The following is a 24,216-nucleotide window of genomic DNA, read 5'->3' on the forward strand; positions in this document are numbered from 1 at the left end:
TTCATGTGCTCGCAAAATAGCGAATGCCTGCTAATTTAAGTGACAGGATGAGGCGTATGTGGGTGGTAACAGGGGAAGGTGCTTGAAAACGGGGAGTGGAGATCCGATCGCAGGCGTGCTTAAAGGTCAAAACGGGCGTTTTATGGGTGTGCATATTTAAAACAGCAGCGTCATTGACCACGTCACTGGGTTATTTTATAGCCAGAACTGCTCGCAAAATTGTGGTAGCAAAAACCAACCACAAGAATAGCGAGCAGTTCATACGCTGGTCGATGTACTCGATTAATCTAATAAATAGCGGACATGACGTAGGATGCGAGCGGCCAGGGGGCGTAGTTTCCCAAAAAACGACTGCAAGTTTTGTTCGCTCGTTCAGACCTAGAGGCGTGAACAGACCGCAAACAGCGAACGGTTCATTTGAATAGCCACCCCTATTTTCAGGACGAGCGATCGCTAATTGCGTCCGGCTCTGAATCAGGCCCAATATGTCTGGCCAGACATCACAACTGGGCGGGTAGATGTCCTTGTTGCTGGTTCCTGCAGCCAACATAATGGGTCAGTTGAACGTACACACAGGCAAATGTGCACAATATATCTTTCAGATATATCGCATCTGCTGTGCTGTACAGCCGACGCGATAGATCTGCAAACAATGTAATTCATAGATATATATTGTGTGTATACTCTGTCAGATGCACTCAACGATATATTGTTCGGCAGCTGTACCAACAATATATTGTATAGCGTACACAGCATTAGATCATCGTTCCTTTCATCTTAAGTATTTTTATAGTCAACTTTTTTTATTTACTGTATTATAGTTTGTTTATTCACAAAGTAAATCATTATCAAATGCCTTAATGCTTTACATGCCTTTAATGTAACGGTATTTATGCCATGCCAAAATCTTGATTTGTTTAATTAGTCCAGCAATGTGGAAGGCAATGTTTTTCATGTAACAATTCATTAAGCGGTTGTCATGGCTACTAATGTCCTGTCTTTTTTTTCTAGATGAGTTCTCCTCTTGGGATGTGATCAGTTGGGTAGACATTAGCCTGGTTGACAACAGTGCAAGCTTTATTTACCTCTCAATGGAGGGTACTAAAATCCACAACATGTTGGTGTAAATGCCACCTGGTGTTGGTGTGGGATTTTCAGTTGGTTTGGGTGTGGGGTGATACTGTGCACAGCATGCCTCACCACTGTAAAGAATTACATGCATGGATACTGCACCTTTTTCTTTTAATCCTAGTAGATTTCGGTATCCTGTTCTATTCAGTGATCAAAGTCCATAAATGAACATTTACAAGATAATTTCTCCAACATAATAGTGTTAGTGTGTATGTACAGTATGTTTGTACATTTTAGGTTATAAGCGAATAACCTTATTATTCGAGTTTGCAATTTGTATATAAAATAATATATGCAATAACTAGCTATAACATTTCCCCAGATCCATCAGAATATAAAACAATCCCCTCACACTGTGAATACTTTGTCTTCCATCTCACTCAAATGTGTAAAGTAGGAATCTTTGTCTGGGCATTCTTAAAGCCCTAGGCTAATGCCCCCAAAATGCCTTTTATGATCCATCACAATAATATAAATAGCTGCAGTCTGCTGAGAAATTTCTAAATATAGAAAACAATGTTTTTAGGGTGTAATACAGTACATTATGAATGTGTGCACACATTAAATATATATGCACTTTAAACAAACAAAAAGCACTCTTTCTAACATTGCAGTAACATTTGTAAATGCTTCTGAGTAAAAATGTAATTTCACCAATTCAGCTGCTCTGTCCCCTATATGCTGTTATACACAGCTGCCTGGTTGTCATCTTCCCAGTTTGATGCTGACCCTTTTGCATCATTACGATTGGCAGTCGCTGAGAAATTCTAGATAATTTTTTTTTCTTCAGTAAATGCTTCTTTATCCACCAAACAGACGCTTTATACATTAACAGCCGAGAGAGATTGGCACTGTGGGAAGGATCATTTTCTGCTTCGGACATGGAGCCCGTATTTTATTCACGATGGTTCAATTATAATGTATGTACAATCATTATTGAAAAACTGGGCGCTTTTTGCCTAAAGTGACTTTCCTTGTGTGGAGTCTTTTACATTTTTACAAACCCACTCATTGGTCTATTTGCTGTATTAAACAAATTTTGTTTATGCAGTGTTGTTTTACTTAAGCCTCTGTTTCCAATACCTCTTCTGAAGTGTTCAACCCAACTACTAGCTTATGGGGTGGACCTGTCCATCAAATGCAATCATATTAACATCCATTGCATGGCTCTTCAAATTATTACAAAAAACTGATTGCACCAGAGAAGAGCAAAGGAAGCTTGACATACATAGTGATTTTTTTTTTCAAGGATAGGATTGTAATTGATGAGCACAAAAGATCTCAATGAAATGCTCTTAATTAAAAAAGATGGTTCTTATATAGGACCATTCAAATAAAAAAATTTTGATCACCCTTTACTTGACTGCAGGTGTATTGCTTTATATGTTGGTGGCCAGTTGTAGTAAAGTAATCACTTTTCTGCACATGCTTACTATGTATATCACTTTTTTCTGATTGTATTTGTTTTGTGTGTTTATAAATTGTTTATTTAAAAGCTTGTTGGTGGAATGATCTTTTGATTAAAAGCAAAGATAGACGCATCATAGTACTATCAAATTTGATCCAGACAGGACTGCAGAAAACAATGTCCTGTGTGGGTGAAAGAGGAGTTTCCAAATTATGTATGTGAGCTCTCCATTTTACCTATGATGTGTCTTAACAGACTGACTAAAATAAAAGTTTAGGAGGGGGTAGGCGCAAATGGAGCTTTCTCTGTTATTTGCCTTACAAATGTAGGTGAAGCCAATTAAGCTTTAAAATATGGCATAACTCATTTTTACATGTCAATGTAAGATTTGATTTTAAGAACTGGTTTATGATTTGGGCCCTTTAATTTCCTTTTTGTTTTGTTTTTTTTCAGATGTAAATGAATCTATTCCCCTGACACTAGATGAAAAGAAAAAAGTTGAAAAGAAACAATTACCTGAGACACCAGAGCTGAGCCATGAAGTCAACAATGTTGAGGCCACAGATCATGCAGCTGCCAAAGAACTACAAAAGCCTGACGTACCACATATCTCATCAAAATCAGATTCAGCCCATGAGAGCTCCAAGTCTTGTCCCACACCAGAGGCAAGACAGAAAATTGTTACCATTGCTTAAAAAAATTGATTTATTTTTTTCTATTTGTGATGCAAATGTCTTCTGTTTCCCAGATATTATTGGGAATATCATTTTCTTCCACTTTTGTATAAAAAAAAAAAATAATAATTACTGAAAGCACCGTTGTTCCCTGTATCTATCTTACCATTTACTGTTTGAGAGATCTATTACTCTAACAACTGGAAACATGGGTATGCATTGCTCAGGCAGGAGGTTTGCCACTTGAAGAATTCTGCCACAAGTCTGAAAGTTTTATCACTTTTTTTCCTTGTCCTCTGGAAATCCATATTTTTTAATGCCTCTTATAACTGTACCTTTTCATTAATGTACTTATTTTAAGTCACCCCCCCCGCCACCAGTTTTCCTTCCGACCTCTCTCAACTTCAAGTAAGCAGCCTGTTCAGAAGGCATATATGTACTTTGAGTGGAGGGCAACAAAGAGTTGAGTCTTAAGGTGGCTACACACTATAGCAATATATTTGCAGATCGAGTGATTTGCAGATATATCTGCAGATGATGGTCATTTATACACACTGAACAACCATCATCTGCATGCTGCAGCGAGTCGGTCCACCATTCAAAAAGGAGACCCTTTAGGGTGGGGGTGGTCATTCCATTCCTGGTCCAAAATCCAGACAGATCTATTTGGCTCATTTACAAACTAAAAACCCTAATCTTCAACCTTTGTCTGGACATTCAAGTTACAGTCCCAACAATAGTATAGAAAAAACAGGCTCATGGTCTACATGGACATCCGAGATTAATTTATTCATCTATTAATGTTGGAAGGTCATCAATGAATCCTCAAATTCACCGTCCAGTCTCTTTTTATTATCCATTTTGGGCTTTACTTTTCAGCTTTGTTATGTCAACAAGGTTATTCACAAACATTATGGCAATTATAATTAGTGTTCTGAGGTTCAGGGGGGGTGAAAATCATCCTGTCTCTTGAAGACCTGTTAATCAAGAAAAAACTGTTTATTGGTAAAATGAAATACATCACTAATAAAAGATATCAAAAATACAAAGATAATCATTTCCTTTATATTTCAAAGAAGGTCATTTTTTATTTGTCTCATGGATGGATTACCAATAACCAGAAATCCAACCTCCTACCAACTTAGCTAATGAATTTTAGCTGCTGTTTGGCACCAGACATCAGAAGGTCTTCTTGCAGCATTCTCTCATTACAGAGTCTTTAAATTCTCTTTTGGCTCTCAAGCAGACTTCGATTCTGTTTTGCTTGAAGGTCTTTGGGAAGAATGGTTCTGATCTTCAAAGCAGTGTAATTTGCACGGTACAGCTCGAGGGGTTGCAGATCTAGCTCAAGTCAGATTATCACTTTACTAGCCATTTCATCAGACTGTCTCCAAGTCAGTTGGTGGCTCCAGGACGACAATATCAACAGAAGTTGTCCCTTCGCCATTTGGTACTTTATTGATGACACATGCCAGCCCTCAGGCTTACATTGGAGTGTGGAAACTGTTTTTAAAATGTGAGAGCACATTCTATCAGATCAGTTAGTGTTTCTTATATGGCGTAGCAAGGGTTCGATACTTAGCAGCTATGGGCCCGATTTAGAGTTGTACGTTCTACAGTAGCAGATGTACACTGCAAAATTATGCTAATTCCGCAGGAAGCGTCTTGTGTAAATTGATATTTCCTGTCAGCCTATATCACATCCACAGATGTAGCATTAGATCACTCTGTGAGAACATCTGTCATCTGAGTAGCCTCCAAGTTACTTAGGATGCCCAGTGTTTTCATGCAACTGAAGCCAGTAAAGCTGCGTACTAGCACTCAGCCACTGGCTTCAGCACAACCAGAGAAATGGGCCGATGCCACCATTTTCTGGGACGCTGCCCCCAAACAGCCACATGCTTTGTACATTTGCAAAGATTTTACAGATTCAATGCTTTTGAACAAAAGTGCAAAGCTACTTTAAGACAAATTATGCAATAGTTTTGAACATCCTCATGACTCCAGTGTCCCTCAATAGGATGGAGAAAGTGGGATTTTGTACATAAGTTAATTCCTTTTCTCTGAATCTACTGGGGGACACTGGACACCCACCCTTTATGGTCTGGTCTGCTAAAAGTTCAAAAGTTGATTGCAGGAGACCAATTTCTGCCTCTCACCTTTTGTTGATTTTATCTGTCCTGTGGGGATTGGTTAATAATTGTTTTCCAGTAGCTGCTTGAATATTAGATATATTCAGTATTGTGCCAGATTTCTTAATGTGTCAGATTTCTTAAAGTGCCCAAACTCCTGCCTGAGCCCTCCATACCCATGGTTCCAGTCTTCCCAATGGATTTAGAGAAAAGGATTTAACGCAAGTGCAAAAATCAAATTTTTGCTAGGTGGACACTGCCAGTGAAATGGAGGACTTAGAAGCGGATAGTGTTTCATTGAATCCGGAACCAGAAACTCGTCCCACTGCTAAGCTACAAGTCTTTCTTGCTCGATATAGGTGAGATTCAGAATATTATGTTCTATAAATGTGTCAGTAATTTTATAATCTTTCTTGTAAAAGCAAAAACCGATAATTCAATCATAAATGTCAAATGTTTAATAAACACACTTGAGGGCTGATGCAGAGGTGTCCATTTGTGGAACGTATTTGCACTGTGCTTGCTCTGGAACCAAGAGTATGCAAGTGCCAACGACATGACCAGGGATAGTTGTTGTACAACTCTACATATCGACCAAAATGCGCATTTAGTTCCTTGCACACAATGCTGGAGCAATTACTCTGCATCAGCCCCAGGGGCGTATCTATAATGGGTGCAGGGTGTGCGGTACACATGGGTCCCTGGGTCCAGGTGGGCGTACACCGCACACCTTGCACCCATATAGCCTTCTACTTACCTGTCCATAGAGCAGCAAAAATCACTGGGAAAATGGCTACGGACATTTTCCCAGTGACTCACGCATGCGCAGTACTGCTGTGTCCGGAAAACGGCGTGGGTGCCTTTTTCCTGGAGACCCCTGCATGCACAGTAGATTCTGGCACTAAGCCAAAATCTACTGTACTGCCGGAAAGAGGAGTCTTCTCTTAAAACGCCCGTAATCAGCCCCTTAGTATGCACAAGTCATCTAATCCCTGTTCGTTGAGACTTCGGGGTCAATCCTGTTAGCCACGATGATCTATCGGGTGCGAGTCATCGCAGCAGTGGCCGCACTTTACGGGAGCCCAGATTCGCTTAAAATTGCTCGCAGCCACATACAGCTCTGAGCAAAATTCAGCGTATTCAGGCTCGGAGCGGGCTGCGAAGGGTGCGAGGTGCCGGTCCGTTGACGGTGTTTTAACGCCGTTGCAACGGCAACTCGCACCGTTCGCTTGGAATAGGATTGACCCCTTTTTGTGGGTTGACCCAATAACCTTAAAGAATGTTGCCTGTTATATCAAAGTGAACCAGTGGTGTCAAGTAGCTCCGTTATGTCATTATTTACTAGTGAATTTAAGCCGATTTTTCTTGAATTTCTGTTCAGCCCACAAAATGGCTTTTTCCTCCCTTTGTAGCATGGTTTAACATAATTGAATCTGATATTTGCTATTTTTGTTTTGTTGGGTTTTTAGTTTTGTTACTACCTATTAAAATAAATCTATGTACACTTGTAGTTACAATCCATTTGATGGGCCCAATGAAAACCCGGAAGCGGAGCTGCCTCTCACAGCTGGAGAATACATTTATATCTACGGCGGCATGGATGATGATGGATTTTATGAAGGTGGTTCATCTAAAACATGCACGTACTCTATGTAACATTAAGTATTACCTGCATATGTTATTCCTCATTTATGTAGTAATGCTGTTATTAGTGTCAGCAAATGTAAGAATAGGGTCTTGTTAGGTCTGAAAATTAAAATGAATTTGATTGGGTTATGAAATTCCTCATTGGCACATCCATTTTACATTAATGTACTATAAATCAGTATAAACATATATTGGGCTAAAATAGTTGTAAAGTGCCTTGCACAAGTATTCACCCCCCTTTGCATTTAAAATGGATTGTTTGAAGGTATGCATCATTTCATTCACAGAACATGCCTACAACTGCGAAGTTGTATTTTTTTTTTTATATTGTGAATCAAACAACATTTAGGACAACATAACAGAAAACTTCAGCGTGCATAACTATTCACCCCCCTAAAGTCAGTACTTTGTCGAGCCACCTTTTGCGGCAATTACAGCTGCAAGTTGCTTTGGATAAGTCTCTATAAGCTTGCCACGTCTTGCCCCTGTGATTTTTGCCCATTCCTCAAGGCAAAACTGCCCCAGCTCCTGTTGAATGGTTTCCGCTTGTAAACAGCAATCTTCAAGTCTGACCACAGATTCTCAATTGGATTGAGATCTTGGCTTTGACTAGGCCATTCCAACACATTTAAATGTTTCCCCTTAAACCACTCGAGTGTTGTTTTAGCAGTATGCTTCGGGTTATTGTCCTGCTGGAAGGTGAACCTCCGCCCCATTCTCAAATCACAGGCAGACCTAACTAGGTTTTGCTCAAGAATATCCCTGTATTTAGCACCATCCATGTTTCCCTTGACTCAAAACAGTTTCCCAGTCCCTGCTGTTGAAAAACATCCCCACAGCATGATGCTGCCACCACCATGTTTCACTGTGGGGATGGTGTTCTTGGGGTGATGGGATGTGTTGGGTTTGCGCCAGACATAGTGTTTTCCTTGGTGGCCGAAAAGTAAAATTTTAGTCTCATCTGACCAAAGCACCTTCCTCCATACATTTGGGGAGTCGCCCACAAGCCTTTTGGCAAACTCAAATTGTGTCTTCTTATTTTTATCACTATAATAATGGCTTTTTCTGGCCACTCTTCCATAAAGCCCAGCTCTATGGAGTGTACGGCTTATTGTGGTCACATGCACAGATACACCAGTCTCTGCTGTGGAACTCTGCAGCTCCTTCAGGGTTACCTTTTGGTCTCTGTGCTGCCTCTCTGATTAATGCCCTCCTTGCCCGGTCTGTGAGTTTTGGTGGGCGGCCCTCTCTTGGCAGGTTTGTTGTGGTACCATGTTCTTTCCATTTGATGATGATGGATTTGATGGTGCTCCAGGGGATCATCAAAGATTTGGATATTTTTTTATAACCCAACCCAGAATTGTACTGCTCAACAACTTTGTCCCTGACTTGTTTGGAGAGCTCCTTGGTCTTCACGGTGTGATGCCTCTTGCTTAGTGGTGTTGCAGCCTCTGGGGCCTTTCAGAAAAAGTGTGTTTATACTGACAGATCATGTGACACTTAGATTTCACACAGGTGGACTTCATTTAGCTAATTATGTGACTTCTGAAGGTAATTGGTAGCACCAGAACTTTTGAGGGGCTTCGTAGGAAAGGGGGTGATTACATATGCACATGCCAATTTTTTGAATTTTATTTATAAAGATTCTTTTTTATATATATTTTTCTCATTTCACTTCACCAATCCATCACATAAAATTCAGATAAAAAAAATAAATAAATTACAGGTTGTAATGTAACAAAAAAGGTAAAAAGCCAAGGGGGGTGAATACTTTTGCAAGGCACTGTATATGCTTAAAATGTGCATTATTCATTCACCACGCAACTTATGTTTTAGGACTTATTTCTTTGTCTTAACAGGGGAATTAATGGATGGAAGGCGTGGGCTCGTGCCTTCAAACTTCGTGGAACGTGTGTCGGATGATGATTTGGTAGCCTGTCACCCAGGTGAAACCAATGAGCTATCGCAAAGCTCGGGGCAGGACATTAGCTTTTTGAGTGGAAGCAGCATGGAGAGAAGTGAGGAAGATGATGATGAGAGCAGCCTCAGTCCATTGCCAATGCAAGGGAACAGCGAAGGAGCGAGAGATGTCTCAGCTGTGCCTTACCCTCGAAAACTGACCCTCATTAAACAACTTGCCCATAGCTTAGTGGTCGGGTGGGATCCGCCTCTTGTAGCAGCAGGCAGTGGAAATATTCTGAGTTATAATATTTATGTGGATAACGAGCTTCGACAAAATGTTCGCTGTGGAGGACAAACTAAAGCTTTGATTGAGAAGCTGGAATTGAAAACTCGGACTTACCGCATTTCTGTGCAGAGCATGACAGAGAGGGGCTGCTCAGATCGGATGCGGTGCACCATGTTGGTCGGCTATGGTTATTCACTTGCTCCAACACAGTTACGTGTTCGTAGCCTTTCAGCCACATCTGCTGAAATTACATGGCAGCCATGTAACAGCAACTATTCACATGCCTTGTATCTAAATGAGGAAAGCTGTGGCTTGGCAAAGTCAGGGACCTACTGGTATACATTTAGCAGCTTAAGACCCAGCACTATGTATAATGTAAAAGTGGAGGCCCGACCTCAGCGGATTCCCTTGGAGTTACCTATTGAAAGGAGGGAGCCGAAGACCACAGTTATGCAATTGACAACTCCAGCTGCAGGTAACATGTTGATCGATAGCTGAAAATGTCTATCTCATTTATTACACCAAACTTTTTAAAACCATGACTGTATTAAGAAACCGTGAGGAAAATTGCTAATAATCATTCACTACAATCATCATCAAACCCCTGGTTTACATGCTGTTAAGATTAGTATAAAACAGGAATTTGGGTAGATCTTTTTTTTATTGTTTATTTCAAATAGCTTTTTATCAGTGCATAAGCAAGAGGTTTTTTTTTTTGGTAATCTAATTTAATCTTCTCTCAAATTAAATACTCAGTATGTTTTAGAATGGTATTGATAGCATTACATAGCAATGGTTTATTCCATTTCTCAGGTCCTCCAGATGCCCCACTTGATGTTCAGGTTGAACTAGGTCCAAGGCCTGGTGTTCTGCTCGTCACTTGGCTGCCGGTGACAATAGATGCTGCAGGGACATCAAATGGAGTCAGAGTAACTGGCTATGCAGTATATGCTGATGGACAGAAGGTAAATTTGTTTGGGGAGGTCTCCATGTTTTATATAACGTATTTATCAAATGTATAGATCATCATTTAGGTACACAATGCCATCCCTTTGTCCTCTTCAAATTGTGCATGATTAACCACCTAACCGACTAATGTTTTTTAAAATTTTTACAGAACGGCCCTCAAAAATTGTGTTTTTTAAAAAATTTTGTTTAGTTAAAAATATATCTTTAAAAATGTATTTAAATATCTTATTGAGAAAAGAAACTTACCAGTAGCATGACACTGCACCACCATAGTGGTAATAGATCCCCAGTGGCATAACTACTCCCACCTCTAGTGATCATAAGCCCCATTGTAGCACTGATCACCCCTCCTCCCCAGGATATTAGTAATTTCTCTGGACCATGGGGTTGCTTGAGGGTCCAAAGGAGCTGGCACTTAATTAGACCAGAATAACTTTCAGGGAGTAGCTTCTCCCCTGAGCTCCTCACCTCTGCAACCCGTGGTCTTCAGTGTTAAAGTGCCCATGGAAGCTGGGCTGTTTTAAACACAGCCCTGTGTTTTAGATGTTTTTCTTTATTTGTAATTATTTTTTTTACTTTATATGTAGTCTGTGATGTGTGCTGAAACCGCAGCACGCATCGTGGATACTGCGGCTATGAAGATCGGGGGAGAGTGACTCCACTCAGAGCTCACCCTCACATTGGCTCCCAGCCAACAATCAGTGCTGCCGCCGGACTGCTAGGAAAGTTAACAGTGTTTACTCCCCAGCTCCCCCTTAGAGGGTCTCCGTTCCGGAGCCCGCCTGGACCAGCAGCCGGCTGTCACTTATGGGGGCTCAGCATGGCGCTGCCATCTTGCGGGTTACTCTGCTGCTCCCCTCTTTATAAAGATGAGGAGCGCATGTAAGGTCAGGCACACTAGGATTAGAGATGTGCAGACTCGGTTCAGATTTATTCCCGCCAAAAATCGGGTCTCAGAAAGAGGCAAAACGTCAGCTTTCATGGACAAAAATCATCTTTCATGGAAGTTCACTGGTGTTTGTGCCCGGGGAAGAGACAGAGAGCATTGGGGGAGGAGCTGGCTGCACGACCTGACTCCTCCCTTTTGGTTAAGACACCCTTCCCTGCCTGGAACAGGGTCAGAAAGGAGGGCAGTACCATCAGCCTCTCCAGGAATGATTAAGTATACTTGGTTTTTGTATGTACTGTTTGTTCACCAGGCAGGTTTGTTACTGCAGTACAGGGCTTCTACATAAGTTGGTTACTTTTCCATGCTGTTTGTGAGTCAATCTCCCCTCCCCCACTTAACCTGACTCTTGGCTCCTTGCCAACAGGAATCGGGTTACACTGCCTTGGCTGGTTTTAGCTACAGTAGCTGTTTGTATTCTGCGGCTGCCTGGGTGCGAGCTAATGGTGCATACACACTGGACGATCGTTAACGATATCGTTGAACGATCTCCCGTGTGTGCTGGATGGTCGATATCGATCATCCAGCACACCACCAACCCACCACCGATGGCGGGTCCCTATAGTAACCTGGTCGATATCGACCAGGTTGGCCTGCATGCACGGACGATAACGTTATCGTCCGTATGTGCCCGCTCTTCGCAGGTCGTTGGTGGGTTGGAGGCACCCAAAAATGAACGATATGATCGATATCGTTATCGTTCATATTGTGCATTTTAATTGTACCGTGTGTACGCACCTTAAGCTCTCACTCAGACCTGGCTATGTGTTTTTCTTTTCCAGCGCACAGAGGTTTATTCTCCCCCTTTATAGTAGCAGTACCTTTATGGCAGCTTCTCCTGTTAAGCTGCATATCCACTAGCAGATGAGGGAAAGACAGTACGATTACCACATCGTAATCATACCATCGTTCTCCATCCCCTGCAGTGCCTACACTGAACGATCAGTCGTTCAGTGTAGGGCCCTCCATCATTACTGAACATGGTCAATCTATCGTTATCGGCAGATTGACCAGCATGTTTCAGGCGATGATTGATGTCGGAAATGACCAGCGGGAGCGCGCATTGCTGGTCGTTTCCGACATTTTGCTGTCGTTCTCGTTAAATCGCTCTGTTTAATTGGGTAGTGGATACCCGCCTTTACATTTTCAGGGGTTAGCTGGTAGAGACGGTCTGTCTCTTCTGCATGATTTCCCTTTTGGGAGATTTATCACGGTCAGCCTTCCTATTCTCATATGGGGTACATGAGCATCTGTAGATGTATGTAGATCGTAGTGTAATCGGACTGCTTGTGCTCTTATGTGTATACTGGGAGCATAGACGCTGGAGCCAGGCGCAAGTATCCAGGGTGCTGATGTGTATACTATGTATCAGGTGCATTAGTGTCCTTCATTATGATATGTCAACTTAAAGTGTATAAAAAGGGTATAGCCTGCTCTGTCACTATTGCTGTGAGTCACTGCTGAAGCTCAGCCTGCAGTCATACAGTTGTACGGAATACAGGGTCTCAGGTTCCGTTACCAGGAAGCTGTCTGTGACATTGGGTGATAGGACCGGTTAAATGGACGAGTTACTGTACCGGATATCCAGTTGTCTGCTCTGGCCTTGTACCAAGGGTTCTCTATTGCAGATCATCAGCAGTATGTTAACATATGTGCACACCCAGCCTGCAGTCTTTCGGCTATGAGCCTGCTATACAAAATCTGTATACTGGGTGTGCCTCTGCACCGCATGGGTGTGCACTTAGTGCACCTGCTGTAGCATCAGCACCACTGTTCTCTCAGTGGCAGTCAGGTTTTCGATCCGGACAGAAAGATTGATTTTAGTCACCCCGCCTGGTATATTTTATTTGTGCAATCTTCCCAGCATTTAGAACTTGGCTTGTGTCACACCTGTATATACAGGTGTGTTTACTTGTCCTTTCTGCTATATTGCGTTCGCTAGTGTGCACTTGGTATAAAGAGTCAGTCTAACTCAAGTCGATGTTTTTCCTCCTTGATGAGGTTGTGGCCCTGACTTTGGTCAGGGTTCTGCATACTACTGACCGGTTGTATTTTTCACAGGTAAGGTAGTCTCTTACACTGTCACAAGCTGGTTCTGAGTGTAGGTTTTCTTTTCTTTTACCGCAGTGTGGGTACTGATGCTGCCTAACATTAAAAAAAAAAAAAAAATCAACATTCGGTTCCAGGGTGTACTGGTTAACAGGCTGGACTCTGAATCCAGCGATCCCAGTTCAGCTCTCGGTGGGAACTTATTTTAAGGGCCCTGGTAGCACACACTGCTGAGACGTGACTGTCAGTTCAAACCTATGGGGCAGGCCCATTCGGCAGGCGGCCGCAATAGACAGTAATTGCTTGGAACTTGTCCGGAGGTGCTGGGTGGCTCTCCACCGTGCTTACTTGGCGGTACATTTTTCCAGGGTGGTAGTAGGTGTGACCTACTGTTCAGAAAGTCTTGTCTGTTACTGAGATATTGGTGGGACGTCTGAGGTTTCAAGTTCCAAGTTTGGGAGTACCACATTGGGTGATTTGTCCTTTTCAGCAGAGGTTCACAACCACTATTCGTAGCTCCGGCATGGTGTAGGTCTTCCGGGTCTTCGGGGTGTGACGGAGGGGTCCTGCTACTTGGACCTGCAGTGGGAGCTGCCCTAGACAGATAGGGACTCCCTTTTTATGGTGGCCTGTCATCCTATCATCAGGTCTTGAACCTTGTCTTCATCCGGGAAGTATCTGGAAGGTCTGCTGTTATCTTTAGGCGACCATTGTCCCTGGGCTATGGGTGTTTCACATTAGTCTTTCAAACCCAGGTATTGGACTGTGGTTTTCCTTTTGGTACACTGTTCTTTAGAGTTTTCCTCCTTGTTGTTGGGGGGCTAGGTTTTCTGCAGGGTTGGAATTCTCTTGGGGGTAAGAATACTTTCCTACCAGTGTCTCCACCTAGTCTACCAGTTCTAGGTATTCGTCCTTTTCATGGACGGTATCCCTGCAGTGGTTTGAGTCTTTAGTAGAGATCTGGGCGCTGCGACTAGTTTGCAGTGGTGATTACTTCCTAATTAGTGGATCATGCTTGGCTGCAGCATGGCAACTACCATAATGTCCTCTTAGGGAAGCTGAGTAGGGTGAGCTATTGGTTTCTTTCAGGACTTTTAACTTGCTTTGCTGCACCTCTCTTTTTGGGGTGTGGTTCCACTGGGGACATGGGTTTTGATTTGAGGGCCTGGGAACATCTCTTACATCTGGTTTTTCAGATGTTTCTTATTCCAGCAGTGTGGCTGGACAGAGTGTCTAAAGGCGATTCCAGTGTCCATTTATCTGTTGGGCCGTGTCGTAGTCGCACATCCAGCTCCTCTACAGGCTTGTTCTGATTTATGCTTACCATGGTTGGGTTTTCCAAGGATTCTCTCCAGCTACAGGAATTGGTAGCTATCTGTCTGGATGTCAATCCTCCTTGTTCCTACTCTGGTATAGGACCCACAATGTGGCTAGCACTGGCCACTGGTGTCCATCGGTGCCAAGTGTTTTGGATTCTGGAGTCGGAATCTCCACTGCTCTCACCTTGATACCGAGCCTGTGCCGCATGTGCTGCAGCACTGGGCTTTGGCTGCTCTAGGTGTTGCCTCCATGGGCTATTAAGAGCATACAGCACTGAAGGAGTTCATGTGTCTGACTGCCTTTTTTTGCGACATTGAAGCCTAAATGGCTCAGGGTGTGTATCTTCACCCTTTGTGGTACAAAAAATGGGTCTGTATCCTCCTGGGTTCCCTTTCTCTTACTGGGCGTGCCTGCTGATTTCATGCTTTATGTTTTGGGACTCCATGACATAGTCTTCTCGGGACACTTAATCTGAGCGAATGTCTGGTGCGGTTTCCTGACTTCTTGGTCAGGTCATCGCAGTGGTCTGCTTAAAGTTTGTTCCCTATAATTTTTTCATCCTGGAGGCAGTAGTCCGGACTTGGTCAAACTGTTTTGGAATCACCATTGCCTTGGCGGCTATGTGTGATGGGCCGAATCCATTTGCATTCTGAATTCTCCAAATTGTGGTTTCCCTTATCATTGATTTTGTGTTTGGAGCTTCTACTTGCACTGTTCGCTTGTGTTTTCCTACGTTGCTGGGCACTGTGGCATTTGGGCCTGATTCAGAAAGGATCGCAGTAGCAAAGACGCTCGCAATCAGTTGATTAATTTGCATTGCGAATGCATCAAAGTGCACGTAGCAATTGCGATGGGAACTGCGTTTGCAGAGGCTACGCAGACCCAGAGCACATTGATTGACAGGAAGTGCCGTTTGTGGGTGGTGACAGGGGGGGGTCGGCCGAACGCAGGAGTGCCAGTGCCGTGCGGCGCCGTTGCAGGGGCGTGCATAAATTATCCACTGCAATACCATACGCATCATGAGGGCTCATAGCGTGTGCTGAAGTTAGCAATTCCTGAGTGAAGTCTGACCTGCCTTAACTGTGCGTATGTGTACGATGTCACGTGATGTTACCGATTATTTTGCTGTATTGCCCAAGTATACGGATATGTGTAAGGGGAAGTGGGCATCCCTATGGTAAGCTGTGATCGCAAAGCGATTGCAAACATTTGCATTTCACCGCTTATTTTAGCAACTGCTGTGCATGCATTGTAGCAGAATAGCGATCCTTGCTGAATCAGGCCCTGTGTCTGTACTCTGTTATTGGGGAGGCACAGACTGTTGCAGTAGGGTGCAGTCCATGAGTTCTGGCCCCATTGCCCTATGCTGTTCGGGTATCCACGTTAACATCAGCATCAGCCTGGTGGCTTTGGTTGACCTCAGGGGCACCAGGTTTGGTAAGACAGGTTTCCTGGCCCAGGTTGACCACAGAGCAGGTCTAGGCCCAGTGTTGATCACAAGTGGGTTTACATCTGTACAGGGCCAGTATACTCCAAAGTTGACACCAAATCAGGTTGCTGGGAGTAGTTCTTTGGTGTCTGGTAGCCATGCATTCATGGCGGGGTTCTCCCTGGCTGAACTCACAGGGGCGATTTACCAATTCTATTAGGCTCCCTCTATGCGAGCTGTGGCTCTTCCGTGAAAGCCACTATGCCGGGGGTGGCTTGGTCGTCTGTTCACCAGCAGGTTCACCATTTTTTCTTGATTTCCAGTGTTCGCATCTAAGAATATTAGTTTCAGTGGAAAAATCTTAGGTTTTTCTGAGCGTACCCTCCCCTAGGGTTGGCTTTTGAACATCCCCATCGTCCAGTGTCCCCAAGATCGGATGGAAAAAAAAATCAGATTTTTGTACTTACCATTAAATGCTTTTCTCTAAGTCCATCTGGGGGTCACTGCGTTCCCACCCTTACGCTCAGTTCTTTGTTCGTGAGTGGGTTGTGGTTGATCTGTAAGTTACACTAGGTGGTTTACCCTTGGTTTAGGGCTACTTTTGAAGTTGTACTGAAGACCTCGGATTGCAGAGTGGAGGAGCTCAGGGGAGGAGCTACTCCCTTAAAATCATCCTAGTCTAATTAAGTGCCAGCTCCTTCGGATCCTCAAGCAACCCCATGGTCCACTGTTCCCCAGATGGATTCAGAGAAAAGGATTTAACGATAAGTACCAAAATTCAATTTTACATCCCACCCCCTCCTGGGCCAATACACTTTTATGGGATATTTGTGTCAGAGGTCAGCATATTAGTGCTTGCGGTTTACTGAAGTTATCTTCCTCATACTTTTAGAAGTGGTGCGTGCGAACCAGAATGATATTCAACCATGCCGGTTACGTTTTTTAGAACTAGTTGTTAATTTGTAACAGTAACAAAGAGTCCTTTCTTCATTCCTCAGTTTTGTCTTATATTATAACATTTACAACACAAGTGCTTCAAATTCATAAGACCAAATTGCAGCTTAATACATTATTGATGACGATATTCCCATCCAGTCAATGTTAATTAAGTAGTTATATAATATGGGAATGCTCACTGCTGATGTGTTGTTGTGACAATCACTCTGAAAACGAATTAAGTAAGAAAGGCACTATTCTGTTAAAATAGTTTTGCTTATTTAGGACAAATTATGCCTGTATTAAGGAATCCAAATTAATCTTGTCTTAAGGAGTAACATAACACTTTGAGACAAGTTATATGGTTGTGTGCATCTTTATTGCAAGCAAAGTAATATTTTCATATCTTTATAGACTTGCCTGTGGCTCTCCTGATTTCTGTCTCGCACCTTGCCTTTAGACCAGGGATGGGGAATTTCAGGACCGGGGGCCGTATAAGGCCCTCAGAATCATTTGGTCTGGCCCTCTGAGCTTTTTTCTGCTAGTCTCATCTGGCTAGCAGGGTGCCTAGAATGGCACGCTGCAGCCAGATTCTATGCAGCAGTGCCGTCTGGAGCGTCCTTAGGATGCTCTGGGCATTGCTGTAATCACTAGTGATTGTGGTCACGGCCTCGTGTGATGTCATGTGGAGGGGCCGTGGCCTGCCCCAGGCCCTCGAATACTGTAATATATATATTTATATATATATATATATATATATATATATATATATATATATCAAAATGGCCCTCAGCAGAAAAAAAGATCCCCACCCCTGCTTTAGACTATGCCCATAAGACATTGAATTTTGGACAGAGACACAAACATTGTCAGTCTAGGGAATGGTCGTCTCTGCCAGCAGGCTCACTCCAAAGGAAGTAATAATTCTGTTATTGTTTTTTATTATGTTCCTCCTCTTTCAGGTACTTGAAGTTACTTCTCCCACAGCTGGCAGTGTATTGGTTGGCACGTCTCACTTGCAACTGCTGCAAGTGTCCCGGGAAATATCTGTTAGAACTATGTCACCCAGTGGAGAATCTGTGGACTCAGTGCCAGCCCAAATACCCTCTGCCTTGTTAAAAAGCCCTGACAGTCCTTCCTTATCTCATAACTTTTCTAACACAATCCTTTTAGCATCAGGTCAGAAGCTGTGCTCTCATTCAGAGAAGACTCCTGCCATGCCTCTTACATCATCTTCTCCCTGCTCTGTTCACAATCCACCAGCATCCACTTCCCAGGCCAATTTTTCCATCCACATGAGCTGTATCACAGGTGACTCCTTAGAGACGGTGCGGACCTTACCACATCTACTGATATCACCACTTAGTGCTTCCTCCAGTTACTGCCAAGGATCTCCCAGTTCTGAGCCTTTGGGGGTACAAATGTCATGCCAAGGAACACTGGATAGTGTCCCCTCCTTTCTACCTGAACCTGTCAAACTCCCATTTCCATCCAGGACTGTTTGTGACAGCATGGAAAGATCTGAAATTTTGTTGCAAACAAGGTCGACAGCACTTCAAGATGACAGTCAAGTAAGTGTATTTTATTTTGAGGTGTAAAAGTAATATTGCAAATATAGGATGGTAGTGTTTGTGGCATACTAACTATTGACAGGCAAACTTTCAAAGAATGCTGTTTTACAAAACATGCAAAAAATAAGAAACATTTGCCAAAGTGATTTTACTTTTCCTCAATGTAAGGAGTGATGAAGGTTTGACAGCCATAGTATTTTAAGTGCATATAAGAAATTACTTCTTCACACCACATGTCAGAGTCAGAATTAAACTTTATTGGCCAAGTATACAATTCATAAGTAATACAATACAATAAAACACAACTCCAAAATAAAAAACCTCCTAGTTAAAACAATTAATACTGACCACAGTATTCCCCAGTTAGGTATTTAGCAAAAGAAACGTCTGTGGAAAATAATCACTATGGCGCGTCACTGATCGCAGGAGTGCGTCTCCATTCCATCCTATGGAGACGTGAATACGCGTCTCCGATCACGGGAGTGCCTCTCTCATTTAATCCTATGGAGTAACGAATGTGCATCTCCGATCGCGGGAGTCCGTCTCGCGCCACACATGGCGCGATAGGCTGTGCTACAGGCAAGGATGTAGCTGGGCATATCTGTTTATCACCTACCTGATGAGAGCAATTGAAACAAATCATGACCAGAATGTGTACTGTCTTCCATAATAATCCTTATACGCTTCCTAACCCTGTACAATATAACTCCTGTATGGAGGGGAGTTCAGCACCTATTATTCTTTCTGCAGTCCTAACTACTCTTTGTAGTCTAGCCCTGTCTCGCGCACTGGTGGTACCAAACTACACTATAATCGAGGTACATAGCTCATACATGTAAGATACCAAGAAGGTAAGAATAGTGATACAAATCCATTATCTAATGTTCCTATCTGTTAGATCAAATATTTCACAATTGGATAACTTCTAAGAACTATTCATTTGACATCAAAGACCGGGTACAGTAATGATGTGTAGTTATTTTATTACAAACTGCAAATATTGTGCAAACAATGTTACTTAACCACTTAACTGACGAATTCTTTTTCCAAAAACCGCTCCGAAATTGTTGGTTTCTTTTATGATTGAATTAGGTCAAGAATATAATTTTAAACTTATCCATCACTATTTTATTTGAAAAAAAAATTTTTTTAAAACACAGTATACCATAAAAATAGCAATTTTTATGTTATACTAGTGATGGCCATTGACAGCTGTACCATTGATGGTTCAATCATCGTTAGAAGCCATCAATTGTTTAGCGATCGGTCGAAGAGATCTATGTAGACCACAACTGCTGATGTTTACAAAACATAGATTGAGGGTTGCCATCGTAGGTGCAACATTGATGCCCACCAGCAATAGCAAACCACTTGTTTTCTGTCAGATCATCGATGGTTTGCAAACCATCGATGGTCGGTTGACATCCCCAATCAGAGGCTCTGCTATATATATATATATATATATATATATATATATATAAACTGCTCTTGCTTACACACACATGTACATGTATATATACACACATTTATATATATATATATATATATATATGTGTATATATATATATATATATATATATATATATACACATATGAGCGATATATATATATATGTGTGTGTGTATATAGATATATATATATATGTGTATATATATAGAGAGAGAGAGAGATACACACACATATATATATATATATATATATATATATATATATATATATATATATATAGATATATGTATGGATGCATATATATATATATAATTGTGGCCTGGCACTTATAAAAATGGGCATCATGGGGGAGGAGGAGGAGGAGGAGCAGCTGAGGCCGGAGGGAGTGGCCCGGATACCTAGAATAGTGGCAGCTACCAGATCCGCCGCTGCTGTCTCTATACATTCAGTGATCACTGCCGAAGCCGCAGGATGTCCCACTGGCAGCTCGGACACATAGCACAGTGGCGCCTACCAGAGCCGCCGCTGCTGCTTCTACTCAGCTAGTGATCACTACGGTAATTTGCGTTCAGTTTGTGCAATATATGTATATGTTGTGTATATATATATATATTTATATACATAGTCATTTTGGACTTGAGGAGTCTGTGCAAATTCCCTGATGTCACATTGAGGTAATACATACCTCAGTTTCTTTATAGGTGACTAAGCTATACAATATTGAAAACGCAATCCAAATTCATCCTGTAGTTTTTGTGTGATGCCGGAAGAAATAGACAAAGACTGTCTCCATACTATAGTTCATACAAAGTTTCAAGGAGTAGTTTCTGCAAAAAAATTTGTATAGATAATGAAACCCCCTCAAAACTTAAAAGTGACAATGAGCATTCCCATAAGAAAATGGTGCTTTGTTCTGCCAGATCGCACTTTCTACAAAGTGGTGGTCTCTGGTGCAGAAAAGGAGCAAGTGTAAGCCTCTCATATCTCCTGTTTCTGTTCTCCCAATATTCCAGCGTTTGTAGTGAGGGAGGATGGAGGCAAGTGACACTTCACCGAATTATATATAACACATTGGAAATGACATTTCATTTCCTTTATAGTTTAGGAAAGAATATGTGCTGTAAGTTTGCTGAAGGTGAATGCACCAGTTGTTGTTCTGCAAAGAAGAGAAATTAGTAAATATCTTTTTCATGAAAACTGTTGTTTTTTAAATATATTTAAAAGTTGCACAATTATAACCTCAAAAGTTTACTATCTTTCAAACTTGCAGAAATGTTCAAACACCAAAGAACCCATAATCTGTGACCTAGCCCTTACCAGTGGCCTGCCTTTGGGTATAACTTGGAGCAAGGAAAACACTATAGAATTAAACACAACTGCCAAAGACGTCTGCTCAAGCCCTGAGACAGCGTTATCAGAAGATGCAGGGATCCCCAGCTGTAACTTGAGTAGTCGGGGAATTTCCATTGAAGACTTTCTTGAAGTAGACCATAAAGAGGAAAAGGAGTCTAGTGGGACGAATTTTAAATATGAAGCAGAGGTTAGTATCAGAGAGAAGCTAAAATAATCTGTTACTGAGATCACATTGTTCCAAGTTATGTTATGCTTATATCGGGCCTGTTCTGTGTCAGTGATAGCAGAATACTGATTATATGTACAGCAATTATATTTACTAAGCTTTATTTAGTGTTAACATACTATGCAGTGCTTTACAGAGCATGTTAAATCATTTACATCAGTTCCTGCCCCAGTGAAGCTTACCCCATGCATTTTACATTAATTGATCCCATGGCCCCAGTGTTGCAAGATAACAATGCCAATTACTGTGTCACCAATCAGAACAAGGTAAAACTGTTTTATTCTAGTATGAGCAACATTGTTTAGCTGACACAAGAAATACTGTTATGCTGGTGTTCTATACCACTAAAAAGTATATTCAAACATATATTGAAAGGGAGTGTTGCAGAGTAATCCATTGTTTAGATAATAACATTTATTTTTATAAAAATGCATTATTAGTAAAGGTTATGTGTTTTATACCCACCGCTTTCTCCTATATTTCACATATGCACGTAGGGGTTGTCATTTCTTTCTAAGTTTGAAATATTCGTAGCTTGAAATGTCCTTCAGTTTTTCAAACAGTTGTTACCGTGTCTATTAGATGTAAATAAAGTTAAATGATTACTAAGTTTTTGCTTTATGTGAACCAGGTGGCTGGAGAATTGCAGGCAGACACACATTCAAGTGTCACACACATTGATCACAGTCGTAGTTCAAACCTCTCTGACATCCTGGAAGAAGAGGAGGACGAGGAAGAGGATACCAATGCTAATCCCAGTGTCAGAAAGTGGAGTCAGTCCTCATCAAGGAGAGGGGCAGACAGTAAAGGGAAGGTGTGTTATGCAAGTTTTCTGTATACTATAGATATTGGAAGTGGATATGCAAATGAGAAACAGGCAAGGGAAGATACGAAATTAAACATCGTATTGACCTATAAATGTGAGACGTAGGTTTAGGATTGTTATCACTGTCTCCTTTTAGTTTGGATAATTTTAACCATGTGTATATAGTTCTGCTTCTTTATCATTTCTCCTCGGGATAAGAGGGAATTAGCTTTGCTTGACTTTAACATAGCATATAGCTCATTTAAATATTCACAATTGATATTTTATGGTTATACATTTTAAATATAGCTTTTAACATTCATAAATATATTGGTTTGACTACAAATCACTTATTAAAAATGTGTTCTCTAATGAAGTTCAGCCATGAAAAGTGACACCCTTTTGTTAGACACATATTTTGACTATTGAAAATAAACAATAATGGAAGATTTGTAATATTTTCTATAAACAGTGTGGTGTTTATCATAGACAGTCTATTGTTCTATACGCATTGAGCAATAACATTTGCTAGATAGGCATATAAGGTAGCTTTATGCTGTCATCTCACTTTATTATGTACTTAATACTTTTATGTTATACTCCTGTGCTTTTTGTGGCCTTTGAAAATACATGTAGTTGGACTGTTGTGAGACAGACAGCGATGAGGAAATTCTGGAGAGGATTCTGGATCTTCCTCTACAGAAACATTGCAGTAAGAAACTATTTAGTATACCTGAGGTAACTGAAGATGAAGAGGAGGAGAATCTTTCCCCGCACATTTTTCCCAAAGCCCCGCACTGTAACATAGAGACACAGAAGTACCAGTACATGAAGGCTCAGGAAGCCTGTCCACAGAAAACAGTCGCTGAAGCTTGTGTAAACCTACCCACAGAGACTTGTGGGAAAGAGATCACTGCAAACAGCAGGAACGCTGAATGTGTTGGAGAAAACTGTGCCTGCCTTGATCAGGATTGGCCTCAAAAACTAAGTAGTAGTGTTTCATATTCTCCACCTGACTTTGCTAATCCTGTCTCTGAAAGCTTTACACGGAATGCCAAAAGGGACAACCATGTAAATGAGAGAGCCCACAGTTTCCCAGAACCAAACCGAAAAAAGCAGAATGATGGCCCGGAGCACTGCAGCCGATTGTCCCCTAATTCTAACCAAGCTGGATTTTACAGTTCCAGATTCCACAACCAGAAAGAGCTGGTAGCATACAGTACATCTCGGGAAACTTCCCCAATAAGCCGCAAAAGTTTGAAAACCAAGCAATCTCGGCATTCTCAAAGGCATCGGCCACCTGGTGCCACAAATGTTCAAACAAAAGTTCCTAGTTCTCTCACCACCAACTATTTAGAAATTGATGTAGAATATGATACAGAGGAGGAGGAGCCGATATCCCCAGTTCGCTGTGCCTTTCAGAATAAAGTTGATCATTGGGATGACAGCTCTCAGACAGACAGAGAAGGGTGGAGTGAAAGCTCTAGCCATTCGGAGCCTATCCAATATACAAGAAAGAAGAGGGAGGTTAAGAGACCAGTTAAGATTCAAGCTGCAGAAACCGAATACGCCAAGGAATCCCAGCCTTTACTCCACGTTGGAAAAATCCATGGAACCCAGCAGGGCAGCAATAGTGTTGAACAAGTTAGCAGAGCAGCAAGTAATACAACTTTGAGGATAGCTCGATGGGACTGTGCTGGAAAGGTGATTTCCCAGTTGTTTCCTCCCCTCCCTGGTTTTTAGAGGCCGTATGTAGTGGCTGTAGCTTTGTTAGCACCACCTCGTCTTCGTCTGCTTTATACATGATCTGGGGCATCAACCATCTGAAACAATCGGCATTCTGGAGCTTACTCATCACTGCTCATTGACTGCTTTTGCATTAAGTGCTTTGTATAGTGATTTATTAAACATACAGTATTCCTCATTGAATAATTTACATAGCGTATATGTCCATATGTTTCAGATAAGGGTTTTCCATGGTTT

At 41.8% G+C, this 24,216-nt stretch overlaps 1 protein-coding gene across 2 annotated transcripts in view; it reads left to right on the plus strand.

The window, feature by feature from the left end:
- Positions 1-24,216, plus strand: part of TSPOAP1 (TSPO associated protein 1) — a 352,001-nt gene that overhangs the window by 272,050 nt on the left and 55,735 nt on the right. Inside the window, exons 14-23 of one of the 2 annotated variants that reach the window (XM_088455314.1) lie at positions 1,012-1,098; positions 2,993-3,204; positions 5,595-5,704; positions 6,857-6,966; positions 8,852-9,655; positions 9,994-10,145; positions 17,792-18,400; positions 21,120-21,389; positions 22,060-22,242; positions 22,870-23,937. In XM_088455314.1, the coding sequence (XP_088311440.1) occupies positions 1,012-1,098; positions 2,993-3,204; positions 5,595-5,704; positions 6,857-6,966; positions 8,852-9,655; positions 9,994-10,145; positions 17,792-18,400; positions 21,120-21,389; positions 22,060-22,242; positions 22,870-23,937 (3,605 nt within the window). Of the gene's footprint in view, positions 1-1,011; positions 1,099-2,992; positions 3,205-5,594; positions 5,705-6,856; positions 6,985-8,851; positions 9,656-9,993; positions 10,146-17,791; positions 18,401-21,119; positions 21,390-22,059; positions 22,243-22,869; positions 23,938-24,216 lie in introns of both variants that reach the window. The other variant, XM_088455323.1, reaches the window with a different exon arrangement.

This window comes from Taudactylus pleione, unplaced genomic scaffold (assembly GCF_031769625.1).
Source record: "Taudactylus pleione unplaced genomic scaffold, aTauple2 ptg000040l, whole genome shotgun sequence".
NCBI lineage: Eukaryota > Metazoa > Chordata > Amphibia > Anura > Myobatrachidae > Taudactylus > Taudactylus pleione.